This window comes from Protomyctophum parallelum (genome assembly GCF_964188405.1).
Source record: "Protomyctophum parallelum genome assembly, chromosome: 23".
In the NCBI taxonomy this organism is placed as follows: domain Eukaryota; kingdom Metazoa; phylum Chordata; class Actinopteri; order Myctophiformes; family Myctophidae; genus Protomyctophum; species Protomyctophum parallelum.
The window spans coordinates 21,002,684-21,024,823 of NC_139715.1; the positions used below are offsets into that span (position 1 = coordinate 21,002,684).

The 22,140-nt window shown below is 42.1% G+C and overlaps 1 protein-coding gene across 1 annotated transcript in view; it reads right to left on the bottom strand.

The window, feature by feature from the left end:
- The window catches only part of ncam2 (neural cell adhesion molecule 2), a 194,975-nt gene extending 173,054 nt beyond the window's left edge, over nt 1-21,921 (bottom strand). Inside the window, exon 1 of the mRNA XM_083758886.1 lies at nt 21,842-21,921. Within this exon, the coding sequence (XP_083615012.1) occupies nt 21,842-21,893 (52 nt within the window). The 5' untranslated portion in view covers nt 21,894-21,921. The remainder of the gene's footprint in view (nt 1-21,841) is intronic.
- Between the last annotated feature and the right edge of the window lie 219 nt (nt 21,922-22,140).

Here is a 22,140-nt window from a genome sequence, read left to right on the forward strand (position 1 = left end):
GGGGAGCATCGAGAACAAGTTTCAAACCACAAGAAGCATCAGAAAGGAGGAGAGAGATCCTGCAGAAGAATCAGACACAAGCTACTGTACAAGTAAAAGTATCAGCTATTTCAGGTCTGCAGTTGCAGAGAAATATTAAAAAAAAAAAAGTTATAGTGAGAACTGACTGAGTTCATGGAATGAACTTTGCACAAGATTTATACTTTATACTGCCAAATGTACAGTGCTTGAAACATTCTGCCTTTCAGGGCAAAACATTGCAGGGCTCACTAAGTAATAATATAAATAAGCAGTGATATGATGAATATTGACACAAATTAAATTAAAGCAGGAACTGAAAGCAAGTGTACAAGTCTTAACAAAAAGATTGGGGGTTGGGTTATCTCAAGCTCTTAATTAATACATGCATTACATTCACTGAACACTTCAGAGGATAAAAACAAAAACAAAAAAACTGCCTTCAACCTGTAAAAACTAGTTTTTGCTCACACCGTTACTATAATGCACATACTGTATATACAGACGTGCCGTTTGAGAACTTCACATGTCCTGCCATTGGCAATTCAGTAGACTGTCAGAAACTGAACATTGCTAGTGAGAAAGTAGGGCATTTGCCAAGGCGATATATGTTAATTCTATTCAGATTACCTGAATAGACAGAGTTCCTCTGCTGGACACTTCTTTTCAGTAGTAAAGCAGTAGAATTAGCATTAGGCTAATCAGTGAATAAAACCTGCAGGAAAACATGCATTTTCAGAAACCTTTCAGGAAAAGATCAGGAAAACGTTAAGAGTTGGAATGGCACATCTGTATGCTATACATCTTACTGCACATTCTATAATCCATAGAATATACAGTACGATATTTTTTTGATGTGTATTATTGCCAAATCTATTTAACTATATTCTGCTGTTTATTTGCCAACTTTATTTTTGTATTTCTTCTTCTTGCGTATTAAAATATTTTAGTATGATTGTCAACTTGTTGTTACTGTATAATTGTATTGATGTTTGCAAAGTAATGCAGAAGAATTTGCCGCTTGTACCTTTATGTGCGAGTTACAAAACAATAAATCACACCCGTGTGAACTGAGCGGTGCAGGCTGCTCAACACCACCACCGGACCACTGGCTGGCTGCAGTTATAGTGCTCAGTGTGAATGGCCCTTTAGGCTGCTCAACAGTGTGTCACCCGAATGAGACCCCAAAACAGACGGACAGACACACACGGCCAGACATTGGAGCGGTTATGCGCCGCTTAAAGAAGACAAACCCCTGTGTGGACTGGCTTCCCTAAAACCTGCATTGATAAGCTCGGATACCTTTTGAACTTAGACTTGATTCGGCAGGCAGTCAATGCAATTGACTGGCACTAAGAGTGCCGGCAGGAGGTATATACACGATGCCAAACGGAGGGCTTCAGCAGTCATTAAACCCATCGTGGGAACTGAGTGGAGAAAGTCTAATCAGCTCCAGCTATGTAGGCAGCGAGAGGCCTTGTTGTGCGTGTATTGATGAACGGAGACAGGCCCATCACACAAGAATTAAGATCAATTAGGCTGACACACCTGCATCCTGCCCATCGTTGAAGAGCCCAGTAACAAAAGCAGCACTCATGGGGATTGTGGGTAAAGCAGGGGCTTACAGTGGAAAGAACAAGTGCTATATGACAAAGGACCACAATGGAAATAAGCGTGTAAGATTTGGCGGATAGTGGTTCCCAAAGTGGGGTCCGGGGATCCCCAGGGGTCCTTGAGGGAGTTCCAGGGGGTCCCCAGCTAAATGATCGTTTGGAACCAAATGGACCCTTATGGGTCTCTAATGAGCGTACAAATGGAGTATACAAATACACTCAGAGTTAAATTAACATTGATTTTACAATATAAATTAGGGTCTCAAGAGATAGAAATGCCATTAAAAGGGGGATCCGTAGACTAATGTCAAACTGGAGGTCCAGTCCAAACTGGCATATCTCTTCAAATGGGGGTCTGCGGGCTAATTAGTGTCAATGTGGGGGTCCTTGACATGAAGATGTTTGGGAATCACTGACAATATATACATATGTATGGGGTATTCAAAATAAAAGGCCCTGTGCATCCCGTGAAGGGACAGCGGCGGAGTTAAATGATGGCAGTCAAAGAGTGAAGGTCTGAGGGTCCTTGCAAGGGCAGCAGGTCTTGCCGAAGTCCTGACGTCACTCGCTCATCCCCTGGTTCCAAGGAGTTTGCGGATGTTTCTCTAAAATCGCCTCATACAATTGTGGTACAAAAATAAACTGCGATAGTGTCGGGGACGTGTCTCAGGATCGTTTACGACAGCCAGTCACTCATATTTGATAGTCTGTTTCTAGCGAAAATGTAACTAATTCCCTATGGGGATTATAATGCAAAAAATAAAAAGCACACGAACCCTGGGAACAGCGCCCTCTGCAGATATTGATCAGACTTCAGGGCTCTATACAAACATGTTTTGTTGTAGTTGAGCTCATAAATTGAAGCCATTCACAGGGAAATGCATGTCAATATTTCTTCCATTGACTCAAAGTGAGACTCCCCGAAGGTTTCCAACAAGAGAAATCAAACAAGCTTCTCCATATGCAGTCATCAAAACCTGACAATAAGGACTTGATTGACTGACTTTAGTATACCATTACTTTTGGTATGAATGTTTGTTGATTTAGCCACAAGGGGTTTGGCCTAGTAAATGAGTGCAGTGGACTATGAAATGTATTCACAACTTTGTAGATCCAAATACAGACAGCCAGCCAGTTACACACACTATTCATGTTCACTGCAAATGGAGAATTAAAATGGTCTTTTGACTTTGTTCATTTATTTATTTAGCTTTTCAAGGAAGAGAGATGAGAGGTACACACACACACGCACACACACATGCACACTGCAGCTGGCTCAGACTCAATTACAGACTAGGATGACAGCCAGAATATAGAGAGATGCATTAATTTGTGCGTGCGCACGTGCATAGACAGAGCTGAAATTTCCTTTGGGATGAATAAAGTATCTAACGCACACGCACGCGCGCACGCAGAGGAACGAGAGGAAACGCTGATACAGGTAAAGCTCAAAACATAGTGAGAGGTATTGAATATTTGATTAGGTTTAGTTTTTTACTTGACAATCAAACAGCACAACATAGGTGCCACAGAGGATGTTCAGAGAGACTTCAAGAACAGTTCTGAGATTATTGAAGGAAAGGTTCAAACTTCAAAGCAATCGGTTCCGTTAAAAATACCTTTACTATTATGGCATATCCAGCCACAGAGGACTTAAAAGGTACCACATCAAATGGGAAATGCAATAAACAGATTAACACCAAAAAAACACAATATACACAACTATGCCACGGTGTCCGACTACTAGACATGCAATGTCTACAACTGTATCTGAAGATCTGGAAGTTGTGGATGACATTTACACTGTACATGCTAAAATACCAGCAACTCGCGTTTTCTTATAACGCTCCACCTCGCTCCACCAATAAATCACGATCATGAAATATTGGTTGACGATTCACCAATTAATGTAAATAATTACAATTAACAATATACAAATGTGCCATTTCAGAACTTCACATGTCCTGCCATTGGCAATTCAGTAGATGGTCAGTGCATTGTCAGAACATTGAGAAAAGGTGGGCATTTGCCAAGGTGTCTTTTCAGTAGCAATTTGCAAAGCAGTAGAATTAGCAAGAATAATTAGTGAATAAAACCTGCAGGGAAAACATGCATTTTTAGAAAACCTTCAGGAAAAGATCAGGAAAGTATGAAGAGTTGGAATGGCACATCTGTATTTGTTTATTTGGTTTTGAACATTGGCACAATTTTATGGTAACCGTCAATTCTTTTCAACAATTACGTAAATTAGCCCATCTACAACCTCATGTCACATCGTGACACGTGAGCTTGTAGATCGGCCATTTATTTTTCCAACAGATGACTGTGTGTACTGTACATACAGTATGAGTGGATATCAATTGTGCTGATTATGCCAAAAAAAATTCAATTATCTCTTATAATTGCGATTAGTTGTGACAGGGCTACCCTACATCCACCTCTCTCCCTCTCCACCTCTCTTCACCTCCCTGCCTCTACCTCACTCGGTAACAGGCCGGGTTTCCTATAGAACTAACTAATTACAGCCTGCTATCCCAGAATGCAGCAGGGGCTCTTGTCATCGCAGGCACGGGGAGTCAGAGAGGAGCTGTCTAATAACATTTTCTACCACCTGATTAAAAACGGAACATCAATCACAGTCACACACACACACACGAGCATGGGCGAGTGCGTGAAGACGACCGTGCACACGTGCATGACATGTGCACTGCACACACGCAGTCTGTCTGACTCTTCAACAGAGTCAGCAAGCACATCCACTATGAAAGGCTTCTTTCAGTGGCCTGAGACCATAGACTGTAAAAAATATGGACAAAGCGTTCCCCGGGTCTAACATGAACGTAAAATGAAGCCTGTAATAATATGCTAATTCCTGATGTAAGTCGCCATCTTTGGTACCAGCTGGCCATTGGCTGGCTCCGTTTTGTATACCAGCTGGTCATTGGCTGCCCAGACAACGAGGCGGGACTTCCCCCCTTCTTCTCCGTTGGTTTTTATTTTGACTCGAGTGGGAGGGGAATCCCGATCATAGACTGTAATGGTAGCCACGCCCCTCAGAACATACGCGATGTTTTTTTTTCTTTATGGTCATTTTTTTAATTAATGGGACCATAATTTTCCAAAAAGAATATTATGACATTAGAAATGAGACTTTAAACTAGTGACTGGAAGAAGAAAGTATTCATGACCATGTTTATTAAGGTAATACAGTCTAGGTGAAGTTGGGCCAAAATACATGGGCCTCTATGGAGCTATGGGGCTTTTTGGGTCCGGTCCAGCGCCACAACAGGCCATTATATGAACTACCGATTTCAAATGAGGCTTCACGAAATATCTGGCTGACTGCCCCCCTGCCTGAGACACGCACGCACAACACCACCCATCATTATCATCAAAAGGCAGAGAGACTTATTTTCCATTTTGATGGTTTCGTGGTATATTTATAATTTCCAACTAAAGGCATGTCCAAAAATAAAAAGAATCCCAGGCTTTATTTTTGATGAGGCATTTTAAAGCGTATCGATTCGCTCCATCATCTCCAAAATCCAGGTGAACATTATTACGTGACTGAATGAAGCAATGAAACTTTGTAAGAAGAAATGATCACTCGCAGGAACCACTGATAATCAACACATCAATAGACTCTAGATATGGCATGCCTGTATGAGTCTATACTGTACAGTACAATGTCACCTCCAAAAACACACGCAGTGGATAATTCTCACTTCACTAGCCGACACGTTTCACAGTTTTACCGGTTCTTCAGCAGCCACTTTCCGCGATAGTAGAGGCTTCTTTCTCTTTCACCATACCACCCCCAAGATTGGTGCCCACTGCAGAGTGCTGCAGCACTTAATGTCCATGCATTAAGCCAGCCCTTCACATAGACGGACACAAGCTCACATGAAACACACACGCACATGCAATGCACAGTGCACATATAAGCTGGATATGAAATAATGCTGTCAAAGTGGTAGGAGGCAGAGCAGGAGATGGGGAGACAGGTTGTCAAGACGAGAGGACAAGTGAAGAAAATTGGTTCAGTTTGACTTTGAATGGGATGGAGATGGCAATAGAAGTCACAGTTCAGATGCCATACGAACTCACTGGCAACTTTTAGGCACACTAAGGCAAGCTGTTCATTCGTCCCTGGGATTTTCACACAGTTTTAGAACGGTGCAATTTTCTACTGTACATATCTAGAGTTGACATAGAATGGTCCGATCCTCTACTACGTGTCCAGAGTTTATTGAGAATGGACACCTTATTGCTGTTGCTCATGCTTCTCTCTCACTTATAAGCACATTTCCTTAACCAAACATCTTTTGGCCAGGCATACACCTCTGCTGGGTAATGAAACACGGGCGAGCACACTGATGCAGAAGACATTTACATTTCACAGTGAATTCTTTGGGAGAAAAATATTGAATGACCGCCTCGGATGATCGGTTTGCTTTTCATTTTATTCTCACCTCCCTGGCATTAAATCCCCTCAACTTTTAGATGAACTGTGTAGGGACCGTCAGGCCTCAAATACATTTAACATAGTGGAGCATTTTGAGATGACTGTTGGAAACCTTCCCCTTATTGGTCGCATGACAGAATCACTGTGATAAACTGTGGCTGCTGGTCCTTTACAGCCTCCACTACTATCATCACCACAGCACACCAATCTTTTTCCGTTTACATTTTTACTTTGTGCCCATTTTGCACCTGCTGCAGACACACACACACACACACACACACACAGTCACACACACACAAGTTAAGCTGCTGGTACTCTGGAGTCATGTCATCCTGACCTAATCCATAACGGACCGAAAACTTCTTCCTACCAGCCTTAGAACAACATATTATGCCAGAACTGCACAGACTGTTCTTCATGTTCGGCACCACCACACGCTTTATCACAACCACACACACTCTCACATCCAACAGCACGTACATTACACACCACCCCTCTCCACCTCCCCGTCTCTCCTTCCCTCCATCAACATCAAACGAATGGTTTTCTTTAGTGGCCCGGGGGATGTTGGGATAATGAAGCACACCATGGACAGTTTTGTCTTTGCGATTGTTCTCCGAGGTTACAAGAACAACTAGTTACTCAAACACAAAGGTAGTCCAACAAGTATCCCCATTGTGGGGGCTAACGTTTAAGGCAAAGATATTCAGTGCTGCGAAAACAGGAGGGATCCTAGTACGGAGACTCGGGTCTAGAACGTATAGGGTTGAAACATTTAAAACATTAGGAGTGTCAGGGTACAAAGTAATTTTTACTTACATAAATGTTCATCACTAGAGCTAGCTACGCGGCCCTGCACCTACATCACACCTCAGATCAGACCAATATGCAATATGTATGACACGCCGGTAGTCATACATTATTGTCATACATTATCCCGCTTATTAACTAGGCTACTTTATTCATACAAACAAACAAACAAAACGAGGTATATCCTTGCTTACGGTAATGATTTGAAAGTGTCTCGCTGATAGTCTGCCCAGCTGCAGCACAATCACCTCGGAAAACGAAGAAAGTGAGTTGATCAAATAGAACCAATTTCCGGTTACTGCATCGTCCATTTCTCGCTCAAAATGTTTTTTCAACGTTTAGCTCTGAATGACATTCAGTCACTCATGTTGGATACTGCATAAAATCCAAGCAGCGCAGCAGGTGCTCTGAGGCTTTGATTAGGCGGCGGTCTGTTATAGAGATCATTAAGAAATAACCCACCGCTGAATTCAGCGATTGACCAGTACACGGCTTGGTTAAATGCTTGATTCTGATTGGTCAATCGCCACATTTGTACGTCTTTTTTGTTACTTCTGAGTCTAGTGACTGGGTGGTCCGACGGCCCGCGGACGCATAAACCAATTTATAAAAAGGAAATTTGTAACAATGACATAATGTAAACATAATTTAGGCAGACCATGAAGGATCCGATGGAGGAATCCATCAATCATTACTAATGTTGCTCTGGAGCTCTCTAGTGGAGATGTTGCCCCTACGACCCAACCAGACGACGGAAAGCACTTGAAGATGGATGGATGGATGACAATGTTGCCTTGACTACAATGGCATGATATACATGTAGCCTATGTGAAGGAACTTAAAATAAAGTGAATGAATTTGACCCATCCAGCTTGTTTATCGTGTGCTCATAGATCACATACAACATTACCGCAGAAAAAGAAGATCGCTTGACAATGATGACATCATGACAAACTAAGGAAGGTGGATGTTGTTCTCGTCCATTTCAAAGTGCACGTGACAATGAGCCTGACAGACTTCTCAAATGGCCTTCTTTTGCTTAGCCAGTCTTACCGGGTAATGTTTTGTTCTCCCGCCTTTGAGGATCTTCTGAATGACTGATGACAGTAATTATTCTTAGAAGGGGATAGTTTGACCCAAGTCTCTGCTTTCTGTGCCTTGTTGTTGTGACTGGAGATCAATGGCCAGGCCCGAGTGCAGTGTGGTGACTAATGCTGCATTGTCTTCAATTGGAGCAGGAGTTGGTCCCCATAAGAATGACTGCCTGCTTTTCCCAACTATTAGGAGCTGCAGGCAGTCATCCTAACTTAGGATGAATTAAATACAGAGGGCAAATTCTGCTCCTGATTAAAGATTAAAGATTTTTTTTACTTAAGCTGTATGAAATCCTTGCCATTAATATAGTTGTTGCAACTATATTAATTGATTGCCCGAGTCCTGTGGTGGGAGTTCTGCTCTGGTTTTGGTGAAATATTAAGTAGTTCCGGTCATTTTGTGGGGGGCACAAGGGGCCACGCAGTAAAATTAAATTAATCCACAAAACTCACTTGTCACTTGTATCGTTGACCTATTAAAATATTAGTGCAACTTTCGTAAATTTTTGACCCCTCTATCATACAGAACTATGTTTTGTGTCCATATCACTACGCCCGAAAAAATAGTTCCATGTGATAGAGGGGTCAAAGTTGAACGAAAGTTGTGCTAATATTTTAGAAATGGGTCAACAATACAAATGTTGACGTTAGTTTTGTGAATTAATTTACTTTTACAGCTTGGCCCCCTGTGCCCCCCCCCCCCCCACAAAATGACCAGAACTACTTAATATTTCACCAAAACCAGAGCAGAACTCCCACCACGGGTCTCTGGCAATCAATTAATACAGTTGCAACCACTATATTGGTAAATGGTGCATTTATATACTGTAGCGCATTTATCCAAGGCGCTTTACGATTGTGCATTACATTCACCCATTCATACACCAATGGCAGCGGAAACCATGCAAGGCACCAACTAGCACATCGGGAGCAATTAGGGGTTCAGTGTCTTGCTCAAGGATACTTTGACAGTAACTCTGGGGGAGCCCAGGTTCGAACTGGCAACCTTACGGTTGCCATCCAGACACTCTACCCCTGAGCCACCGCCTGCCATATTAATGGCAAGTATTTCATACAGCTTAAGTTAAAAAAGATCTGAACTATCCCTTTAAGTTAAAAACAGAGGATGAATTCTGGGTATATGCATACATACTTGACAAAGAAAATTATATATATATATATATAAACACACACACACACACACACACACACACACAGTATATATATATACGAGTATATACCATGCTAGATGGTCAGTGTGATCCGCGTTAAAATCATCCTATATTCTACTCCCATATTGCATGGGCGTTTCTTTGTGTTGATCACAATCATGTTATATTCCGTCTCACAAAGACATTTAAATGTATATTTTAGCCAGTTATCTGGTGCCATTTTTCCTCAAGTGATTTACAATGAGTGTATAGATTATAAAACTATAATGACATGAAAGGAGGATTAAATAGGAGAGATAAAATGTAATGGGGGTTAGAAGGACATTTCTTTCCTTGGAACATTCCAAGACAGAGCCAGGAGGCAAAAATAAGATTTGTCCACCATGACCTTGACTGAGATGAACACACACACACACTAGATGTTGCAGAGATACTGTATTATCGGACTGCCCTGGTGTATTCATTATATTTTTTTGTGTTTATCTAACCCTTGGGGGGGATTGACATCTTACAATTGTCGTTGTCAGTCACAAACATTGTATTTGAGTGGTGCAACCACTTCCTTACGGAGTTATGTGTGTGGGTGGCTGGTGGGTGCCTGCCTGGCTGGCTAGGTAGGCTATGAGCACTGGTTGTTTTTCACCACCTGTGCGCAACCTAACACACACACAAACACACATGCACATATTAACTGTATATATATATATGATGATTTCGGGTGTGCCAGTACAGTTTTATTTTCAGGGGTGCCAAAAGGTTGACCGGCATCTACCAGTAGATCACAATCTGCAGGTAGAACATATAACATTCCCCTAAATAATTATAATTAAAATATAAACAAATATTTATAAACAAAAACCACAAAAACTCCTCATCTTATTGGCATATGCCACTTGCATGCAAATTTCAGTAGCATTACAAATGTGCGGGCAGAGTTAAGAGTTATTATTTTTCCATTTCCTGAAAAGTCATGGTTTGGTTTTGTACACCCACCGACGGCAACTCAATAATTTATGGAGATCCTTCAAACTGTCAGGCATTTTTCAGCATTCCTGTCAACAAGCAGGATAAAACAAGTCTTTAAGTGTGCACATACAGCGCACACTATCTCACCAGCAGCACAAAGCCATTCCAGACCAATTTCTAAATTAAGTTTGTTTTGTGATCCAATATGAATCAGCGTTTGTTGTCGTGTTCTGTGGCCAGCCAGTGAGGCGATTAGGAATTCCGTTAAGCCCGGCCTCTGAAACCTGCTCCTGTTGTTGTGCTGGTATTTGTGACTGTATCTAATCTGGGGACTATATTGGTCAGATAATAACAACAAAGCAGGGCCTGTACAGGGCAGCAAACCTCTCACCACTTTATCACAGCAAATGTCAACTGTGGGACTGTGCGCGCGTGTGTGTGTGTGTGTGTGTGTGTGTGTGTGTGTGTGTGTGTGTGTGTGTGTGTGTGTGTGTGTGTGTGTGTGTGTGTGTGTGTGTGTGTGTGTGTGTGTGTGTGCACACACGCAGAGCATTTCAGATACCAAAAAAAGGAAAGAAGCAATAAGGAGGAAAAAGGAACAAAAGGGTTTCTATGCAGGGCTGAACAAAATCAAATATAACAATATCAATATTGGGATAATACCATATTGTGACGATAATATACACACTTTTTCTTTTGAATTGAGGTCCCAGACCTCATGTGTTCTCCGAGAACTAAATAAAGGTTGAAAATAAATTTACCCAGCTATTTTTGAGATCTAGATACCGAACATATTGTATCTCAACTGTAGCTAGTCTCATCTCTCATGCCAGAAGATAATGTATGATATGAATGAGATCTTATTTTTTCTGCCCCGCATAACCACAAATGTCTTTCCTTGTGTCATTTCTTTCCATAATGAAAACATGTTCATCTTCTGTTTGACAAAGTCTTTTTTGGTTATCGGGCGCAGTAATGCCACGCAGCAAAGATAACCCTTTAATCTCACCATTCAGGCAACCAAACCTCATTAAAAAGATGCATCATCCCCCAAAGCCACACTGGAAGCAAATTAATTTTGAAGAGCTTTAGGTGAAGCCGGAAGCGAGGATCAAAAATAACTTCACAGTGTGATGCCATTCCTTATCATCACCAGCAGAGGACAAACGAGGACACGCCATCAAAACAGGACAAATGAGGATATGGTATCAAAACTAATTAGAGAGGGGGAAAAAAACAGTGTCTGGTTTATCTTCAGGCTTCTTGCATCCGGAAAACACTGTTCCTCACGACGCTTTGAGGAATCTAATGAAGAGTCACGAAGAGTGTGACAGTAAATACATCCTGCATTAGTCTGAGTAGTTTCATGATCAGTGACTTGATATGAATCACAGTTGACATACAGTACAGTAAACTTTAAAATAGCTCCTGTGGTTCTATATCGACTTGAAACAAACAGGAATGAATTTTGCAGTTATTATCGTTACTCAATCATTTTAGAATGACATATAGCACTTTGAGGGAGAGTTGATAAAAGTCCCTTCTTGATGTTCACCTCTTGAACTAAATGATGATGCTGAATTGCTTTGATTTCATCTCCTTGTTCTTTCCTATGAGCACACATGTACACCTGTACTGTACTCACACAAACACAATGCCAATTCCTCCTGACTGGGATGCAACTTATGTAATGCAATGCAGTATAATAATATTATGTTTGGATTTAGGTCATCATTATCCCAAAATTACGCCAACCTGTAACCAGACCACTGCTAATGTCTTGCAAATTTCTTGCAAGCCTGCCATGTTTTACGCCTCTAAAAGCATAAAACATCCTAGTGTTTCATGCTCCTTTAACCCATAATAATCTGATAATGATCTAATTGTTTTTCCTGGGACATTTGTTGTCCCAAAATTGGAACATAGGGCTAGCAGGTCGGAAGTAGAAGGTTGCACGTACAACCGCACAGTTCAACAGGCATTAATTAGTCTGACACATCCGTGGCTCGTTAAAACTCACCCGTGGCTCCCGACATGCATTGCCGGTTAACACAATCAGCGCCCGGATTTATTTCAAAATAGCAGCTTGGGGTGCCGCACAGATATGGCAGCTTTTACTCTGAAAGCCACCCCGTTCTGTACAAAAACCGGGAGAAACAATGTTGCTTGCTTACCTGGCTATGATTACGATAAAGTCGCTCGATAATCCCGCGTTCATATTTTACTTCTTCATTTTTATCCCACGATTTTCCAACCCAGTTTTTTCACCCAGTGCCAATTATCTAATGTAATCCTGGGCACTACACTTCCTCTGCCAACCTGGGTGGGGCAGCGGACTGACCTCATGCCTCCTATGCATGAGGAGTTCAAGCTGCTTCTTTTCACCTGACAGAGGGGAATTTCCCTGGCCGGACGTAGCGCGTGGAAGGAACACGTTATTCCGACCAGTTCCTTTCCCCTCCATCAGGCCAGGGGGAGGTAGTTTAGAGACCAGGATTACTGCATGTTTTTGTGAGGGTACCTACCCTAGGGGACACGGGGACGTCGGGGAGAACATGCAATCTCCACACAGAAAGGCCCTTTCGGCACTGATGACACGGAGGAGGGAACACGTCCCCAGCGGGAATCGAACCTTCTAGCTGTGATGCGACAGCACTACCGACTGTGCCACCGTGTCCCCCGCGTTCATATTTTACACGAGAGGCATGTTGAAGTCAGAAATTAAGAGCTTAGTATATTCCATCTGGTCAAAAAAGCCTTTCAATCTGAGCGGTAAACCTAGGCTGCTGAGCCAGCCTGACGGCGTGCTGCGGGTTCGACTCCTGATCCCGACGGCCTTTGTCTCTTCCCCCCCCCCCCCCCCTCATTTCCTGTCAGTCTACTTTCGACCTATCAATAAAGGCAGAAAAAGCCCCCAAAATATCTTTAATAACTAATTAAAAAAAAAACTGACCCGTGGCTCCCGACATACGCTGCCGGTTAAAACTCATCCATGGCGAGGTTAGGGTTATAGGTTAGGGGTAGGGTGTCGGACTAATGCCTGTCGGGACTGTTAATACGTCGGACCCACACATGCACTAGTTGCACACTGCATCTCGTGCAGGAGAAACACAAACAAACCATGCAGGCATGCTTCGTGTACAGACAATTGTGTTGACAAATGACTGAGGAGTGCCCCAGAGTATTTTGGGAGGACAGAGAGAGAGAGGAGGGGTGGAATGATTTTCTAGGATAAACAAAAGGGAGGCGAGGCTGGTAGGACAGCCCACTTTATCTTCAGACCTAATCAGTGGAGTGCCCCAGGGGCCGTGCAACTGTGGTGGGAAAAAGTACTGGCATGTTTTTTAAGTAAAGGTATCAATTTATAAAACTACTCTGTTACAGGTAAATGAATGACTTCAAAATGTACTTGAGTAAAAATAACAATAGTATTGGCAATTGAAATATACTATACCAAAAGTAAAAGTACTCATTGTGCAGAAATGTCCCAATTAAAGTTTCCAAATCTTTTGAAAATAGTAAATCTACAAGTTTGCAATGTGTCGCATTGTGAGCTTGTAGATAGGCTATTTTCAAATGGCTGAAATGTTTACTGTAGCGCTGAAGTGGTTACTGTATGTTTTCTAATAATAATCAAACTCTACGTAGAAGTACTCTAAGAAGTAGTACTGGAAATAGGAAATACTCAAGTAAAGTATGCATACACCATACAGTACCTCAAATTTGAGTACAGTACCTTTTATGCCCCGGGATTTTACTAAATAAAGGCGCTATAGAGTGCCCAGCAGATGAGACAGATTTTACTCCGAAAAGCTACGCCTTCCATTTCCCCCCAAAACCGGGAGGTATAATGTTCCATTACTACCTCGCGCTAATAAGTCTGATCTCTCTTAAGGAGAGTTAATATTCCAAACGAGATGCTTGGTTAAATCAGAAATTAGGACAGGACATCTGCGTTCTGATCAAAACCATGGAGATTTAGAGAGAATGGCAAGTTTTGTCAGCCCATAAACAAAGAAGTGAATGGCTGCGTGCACGCAAAACATGTCCCGGGAGGTCTGAGCAAGGCGTTGACTAGCAACGTCTGCTGTCAAAAAATGCATTTAGCGGTCGCATGTTATACCATTAAAAAGGAGCTAAAGACGTGTCCAGACGTCCTGTGTAAATTTGCTGTATGTACAATACATTACACCACTGCAAAGTCTGTGCATGTCTGATTTCAAATCGTAGAGGAGGAGAAAGAGGAATCGACCATAGTGGGTATGGGTTTTATGGTGTACAGCTCTGGCACACGATGGGTAAACACAACATCCACTTCAAGTGAAGATAAGAGAGGCTGTTAATTACAGGAACAATCGTTTCGGTGTTCCCATAGATGGAGGCCTATGTGTCAAATGGATTCCTAAGCCAATACCATTCCAATATTTTGGAGAACAGGATTGAAGCCCAATGGGGCCAATAAACAGTTTTTCCCCCTCACCATCTCAATCAAAGATTCCGATAACTCCATAATACACATGTAGACAACGCTATACCCAAAAAAGGCATTTGATTCCAGTGTCTGCGTTGCACGTACTATTGTGATATGGCATAAGTGTTCTATAAAAAATATATACTCGGTATCGGCAGATACTCAAAATCAAATGAACGGATTGGGAGCAACAATCCTAGTATCAATATTACATCCATATGATGATATTAGACTGGATATCGTCTATGTGATCTTGGATATTGTATTGAGCAACAAAACGTGATCAGGACATGCCTAGTTGCAATGCATCCATCCGTCTATTCAGCCAAGCAAAACCCATTTCCCAAACAGCTGAGTATTATTTCTCCACAGCCCTTTTCTAATGAACCTGAGCCACTATCCATCCATTATCTTTCTACCTAACTTTAAGTTCCGCACTGCTCCCAAGTCTGTACAGCATGAAAAATAAAATAGGTTATCCATACCAATAACCTTAATGACCTAAGCCCATCATAGAGCAGATATTATGCAGACAGGAAGAACACTGTGTATAAAAGATTAATTTCACCCAGCTGGCTACAGTAATCGTAAAGATCTGTCTAATGGAATTACAATTCAGGTTTACATCAACCCAACACTGTACTTCTTGTATCGATTGAGTGAAAAAAATTATTAACAGATTGCAGAATGGGTACAGTCCAAGAGGAAGGTACAGGTCAATACAATAACTGCTAAGAGGATAAAGCCATAAAAAAGGCACTAAGGCTTGTTTACATCAGGGTCCTCCGCTGTACACGTGCAGTTTACATATATTTAAACAAATTGCAGCCGCCATCTCAAAGCATGTCATTATTGCAGTGTGTCGCAGAGCGCTGAAGGCTCATTACGCATCGACATGTTTCCTGTATTGTCCTCCTCACTCCACCGTGGAGTACGATGTGCTAATGGTAATGCATACAGCTTTAAATGGAGGCGCTTGAGCAGACCAGCGGGGGAAAGTCGTGAGTGTCAGATACCGAAGCATGCACAGGATAGGGGGAAAGCGTTGATTAATTTGCCAGGGGTTTCAAATGCACTTAAAATACCAAAAGTAAAAGTACTCATTATCCGGAATGTCAAAGTTTCGGTGCGGGGCGACGCATTGTAAGCTTGTAGTAGATAGGCTATTTTCAAATGGCCGAAATATATATAGGACTGAATTTCTAAATCTACAAAGTAGCCTAACTAATACAAAGGTTTTCAAATAAATGTAGTGGAGTAAAAGTACAATATTTGGATCCAAGATGTAGTGGAGTAAAAGTAAAAATGATTTGAAATTGGAAATACTCAAGTACCAATTCCTCAAAATTGTACGCGAGCACAGTACTTAAGTAAATGGACTTTACCACCACTGGGGTTAGGGTTAATAATATGCACCGAGTCGGAATGGCGATGCGTCGGAATAGCGGGCTTCAGAGTTCTGGTGTGTAACCCGATAATAGCTATACCAGGTGTTGTGTCAACATGCCTGAAGGGAAGAACTAAATACAACGCTCGCACACTGAGGGCTCCAATGCGACAACAGATGTTTTTTTATTGCACCAGAATTATCTGTGTGACGTTTATTCGAGCACAAGGCTCTTCTTCAGACTAAACAACATGCCTGAAGGGAAAATACAATATCAAAAAGGTGGACAAAAACCTTGGTCGATCCTCCTAAGCCTGCACAGGACAACATCTCGGCAATCACACCTGGCATTACCTTATTGTCCCTTACGTGAATTGTGTCTATCCGTGTAACACATTAAGACCCCAGACCAAATTCTAAAAATATCTTCTAAATCATGACATGAAAAACTATATCAGTGGTGTTAAAACTTTTTCATGTCAAGGAGCCCCAGAATTATCTGTATTCGGCCGCCAACCCCCATCTGTGCCACGCTACGAGCTTGTATATCTATCATTTAAAGTATAGAAAAATGGTTAAAGTGGTTAAAAGCTAAGGTCGGTGACACAGGTTCATAAAATGCACCAATGTGACCCACTGTTCGAACTTCTATGAAACCATTTCGACCTGTACACCTATACATTGTTTATTACACATCAGAACCACATCTGAACCCACAGTAACAATCCACAGGAGAGAATGAGCATATCTTCGGTCCGACTATCCGACACGCAATAGTCCGACTCCCTACCCCAACCCTAACCACATGCACGTGGAAGCCACGGGTGAGTCTTAAACGGCCATGCATGTGTCTTAACTGGCCACACATGTTGGTCTGATGCATGTCGGACTGTTAGTACGTCGGACCAACGTATGTGCCCTGTGCGTGCGACCGTACGGAGTTACGCATTTAGCCTATGAAATCATGATTTGTCACGATCCGAGTTGGCTTTGTCCACGGCGTAACCGTCTTTAAATAAATACTGTAGGAAAAGCCTATGGAGAAAATGAATGGAGAACCATTTCCTGGGCCACTCGTTGTTCTGAAAGGGGGAGGGACTGCGACGCTCTATAGCTGCATATGCCTAAATTGTAAATTGTAAATTGTAGTATCAATGGTGCCCACCCGCCTTTGCCCCTCTCTGAAGCCATGTTGTAAATGTAAACCATGGGAGACCAACTGCAAGACATGCAGCAGCTGTCTCCTCCAATCACATCTGTTTTGGACTGATTCAATTGTGTCTCAGCAAGATTAAATTATGTGTTATTAATTCTGCCACAATGCGACACCATAGAGTGAGACTCGGGATCTGGATACAATTCAATACACTCCACGGAAAACAGATCTACTTGAACCAAATGAATTAGACTCTTTCTTCGTGACACCAGTCTCACTCACTGACGCCCAGTCCCTCAGTTCTTCGCTGAACGTGGTTTAAATGGCAACATATATTGTGCTACTTTAAGCCCTTTACAGTACACAGTATGTTTTCACACTCAGAGATGCAGCCAACGTGGAAAAGGTAAAGATCCCGGGCCCGGCCACATACTTGTCTTCACTTGCAAGATAGAGTATTTAATACAGAACGTTTCGGTGCAACCGGCGTGTCTGTGTATGTTATAGAACTCTCATACACAGACAGAAGTGAGGTCCAATCCAACCATATGCCAGTCTGGACAGACATAGCCTGGTCAAGGACCCCCCCTGCTGAACATGTCATTTCCAACTCTATTGTCGGGGCATGGAAACTAGGGGCTACTAATATTTACTATTCTGCCTATCGGGACGTAACTCGGCACTCGGCACAGTGCCTCGCTCGACGGTTCCTCACGTGGCTCAAGGCCACCAGACACGGCACGCCTTACAAATTCTCTTGATTATCGGGTGATAACATCCGAAGCGGGTGATTACATCCAAAAAACCTGAACTTTGAACATTCAGTGTATTTTCTGTGGTCTGGAGCTTTCTCTGTTGGTTTGGAAGCCTTCTGAGCTGCAATGTAAACAGGCAAAACTGTGAAAACTGCTGGCAAATCCCATTGACATATGGGATTTTCTGTCTCTTACAGTACATCACAAACAGCAGGAAACTCAGAGCACCTGTTTGAGCCAGAATCCCTTTAAGGTGGAAAGTCCAAATTCAGAGATTCCAAAAGTCTGAGTGTATGTGCATCGACACGTGAGCTTGTAATTGGCTATTTGAACAATTCAAAAATATTAAAAAACAATGTTAATAGGGCCCTGGGTCATGAATCTGTGTATATCAAACTAGGGTTCCTTGACATTAAAAAGCTTGTATAGAGTGATTGTTTATCCAAGCCAGCTAGTTTCTATAGATCACCCACTGCAACCTCTTAAAAGAATAAATGCAGACCTAGGTATTGTTCGGACTCAAAATGCTGTTGAAGTTTATGCAAGCCTGCAGGAAGAGAAACGGACATTGACGCCGGCTTATGCTTGTCTCTGACGAAATGCAAAACGGGGGCCGCACTATGAACTTAACTGGATTGGGTGCTAAAGGGCCCCACATGGCCTGCTGACTCCAGCCGTTCCTTAAATAGATTTTTCATTCACAGCTTCCTGCGGGGGACCATTCAATTTTCATATGCACTGACTCTGCTATACGCGTGCGTCTCCCCTAGCCTTCCTGCTCCGTTAACCAAATAACACAATCAATTATACGTCGCAGGACCAGGATAGAGGCCATTTCTTATTGAAAAGAGCTTTGCATGTTAGTTTTTAATAGGACTTAAGTGCATGTTGCATAATGTTAAAGGAACCGCAGCATCCAGTTTTAAGAGTAAGGTCGAAAATGATCATAGAGGGATGTTTATTTATAGAGGGTTGTTGCTGCATGGCCATCGGTGCGAATTTCAGAAAAAGGCATGCTATACCTGTATGTGCCTGTGATGTTTCTATTTGGGTGGGCTTGCGGCCGTTCGCTGCATGTGAACATGCGTGAGAAGAAGCTGCTTGTTGCTTATTTGTGAATGTGAACATGCAACATGAACTACAGCATGTAAGCAGACCACAAATCCATGCTTAAGCCCATGCTTTGCACTGTGCACGGGGAGTCACTCGAGCACCGGGGGCATAAATCTTTTAAACCCTGAGTCACTGACATTTCTTCCCACGACTACGGTGATCCAAAGAAATATCTTAATGGCCAATTTATACTTTGTCACACAACAGTGCATTGCGTAACGTATTAGCAGTAAGAGCTGTTCTTTTCGGCATGAAACGTCCACACGTGTGATGGAGTACTATTAATTTGAGCTTGATTTTGCCACTTGACATATCGTCTTGGGAGTGTCTCTGGTGAACCATGACAAGCACATCATTCATTTAGCTAAGAGTCAGGAAAAAGCCATGGCATGCACATAAAAGCTTCAGGGACGTTAAACTCAAGTAAGTGCAGCGTCAACAGAGTGAAGTGGGATTGAAAATGAACCGGAAGGAAGGAGCAGAACAGATGACATCTGCAAAGATACTGTAACCTACGTTGCTTTTACATTACATGAACTTCTTCTTGAAGAAACTAGTTTGGCTCTGCGGCTAGTATTTGTAGGTCTTGCCCGACAAATATAATGAATATGCAGATTATAGTGCATTATTAGTATGATTATAGTGCATTATGTTATGTTTATTTATTTGGCATGGACATCACTATCACATTGCACAGTTGCACAATTTGTAGATGTGTTGCTTGCAGTGTATTAGCAGCATGAGTGCTAGTAACACCTGCCCACAGGACTTTTCTAAAATACGTTAATAGTCTAAAATCCAATGACATTATAGACATATGGATTGCATACAAATTATTTCATATTGGGGAAATGAAGTCAACTTTCAACCTTGAACCCGTGAAAGGTGAGCAGAAACCATATTTAGTTATTTTTACACTGATTATGCATATTATTGACTAATATGACTTGACTGACAGAGGTTCATACTGAATTACGTCAACAGGTCTTATATTGGAAACATTTTTGCAGGATTTGTACATGTTCTCATAGAACAGTTTGTATCGTCTTTGAAAACGTGTGAGGCTGCAGATGGTTGACGTGATGCAATGGCAACAATACTGAACTATGAAGCGATTGTCTTTTTTATTACTGTACATAAAAAAGTGAAAGTGTAATGATTTAAAGAAATGAGCAGACAAAACTTGGAACTGGTATTATACAATTGAGCTGGTAAATGGGTACTCTCTCCTGATTGGCTGAAATTGGCAACCCACCAGAAAATGTATTTGTTTATTAAATAATTGGAGATACAGGAAACTGGGAACCTTAACTGAACAAACATTCTGGCCCCTTTTCCACCTAAATAACTTTCGAACTGGTTCCGTTCCAGATTATTGGGACCTTGGTGCTTACACAGAACTGGGGGGCCTTTTTATTTTATTATAATTTGTTTGTTCCTGTTCCGAAACAACTTAGGGTTCTGCACCAGTTAATTTTCAGTGGAAACACTCCCGCCAAGATTAGACGTGGAAAAAGAACAGATCGAACCGGTTCAACCTCGGTGGAAAAGGGGCCTCTGTGGCAATGATTTATACTATTTCAATATAGATAGACCTTCAACAAAAACCAAAAAGTTTTAAACAATATTATTATAGCAATCAACTTAAAACAGTAAAGGTAACCTTTTTAATTCCCTGCACTTGGAAAGCATTTATTAGCGGATAATACGGATATAAATAAATACATTGAAATTATAATAATGTGCAGGCATTTATTTTTGTGTCAATGTTTGCGCTGTCCAGTAAGCACTACAAAGAGGCGCAATGTTTGCGCACTATTAATGTTTGTGGATTCATTCTTTGCAGCGCGCTCTGCTGCCACCTGCCGTATAGCGCCAGGGATTGAACGTGCGGAGTCAGTGAGACACGCACGGGGTCCACGACACTTTTAAGACCTAAACAAACACGAAACTGAATCAGCAGTGGAGCCGCAGTGTGTGAACTATAAAGCTATCAAATCTGCGTCTTGCAATTACAGATTGTCCACAGAGGACAACAGGGTAGTACAGGTGCGCCCAACAGTCCCAGCTCAGCATCAACTTGTAGCCTCCTAGCCCCATACATGCTGCTATTATTCTACATGCTGGCATAGCATTGGCACAAAGTAACTTTGCACAATATTCGATGTAATGGGTGCTCAGTATGCTTGCGCTATCGATGTCTGTGCAAGACAAGTGATGGATCTTGAAGAAATCTAAACAGTCCTATAGGCATGGCAGTTCCTCTTCGACCATTATTGTCTACAGAGCCTGGAGCTAAGCTAGATGAAGGGATCGAGATGGGTAGGGAAGGATAAGACAATAAAACAGTCAAACTACTGCGCTTAAAACAATGGCTAGAAAATAACGAAATATAGCCGAGAAACGTGTAAGTTCAACTGGTGTGAGTGACAGTTCAAAATGTGCTATACTGTAAGTCAACACAAAAATTCAGATTTTCTTTTAAAAAAAGAAATCAGCCTGCTAAATATAAAGTGTCTCGGCAGCCTTGATCAGAAATACATAAGCGATAAGCTACATGGAAGGAACTATATATGGCGATCACACAACACATAACTCGGGCAGTTCACAATCATAAGAGGAAAAGCAAACATTCCCCATGCCCCTTGTAAAGACGTGCTTTAACTACAAAACACCAGGGTAGTTAATTAAACAATACGCCCTTCTCTCATCTCAGCTCTCTCTCTCTCCCAAACAAGCAGCTGCTGCGGATCAAGTCAACGACGCAACTTATTGCGCACAAAGTCACAAAGCTGGAGGAGAGCATGATTCTGATTCATACCTTGAATGCCGCAGACAAACATCCCGAGGAGGTAAACGACTTTGAGGATCATTTTCGAAGCAGTTGTCTCGAAGCTGACGGACCAGGACAGCGTTCCTTGTGTTCGGCTTCTTGGACGGAGCTGTTTGGAAATGTTCTTCTGTTGTAAATTAAAATCCACGGGGGTGACGACGCACGGTAGCCTACACACTCTCTGCTTTATGTATCCACACCGCCTATAGCTCTTGTTGTGCGTGCGTGGTGCCGGACTAATGTGACTGTTCTCTGGTGCCTTCTCACACGCGCGCTACGCACTAGCC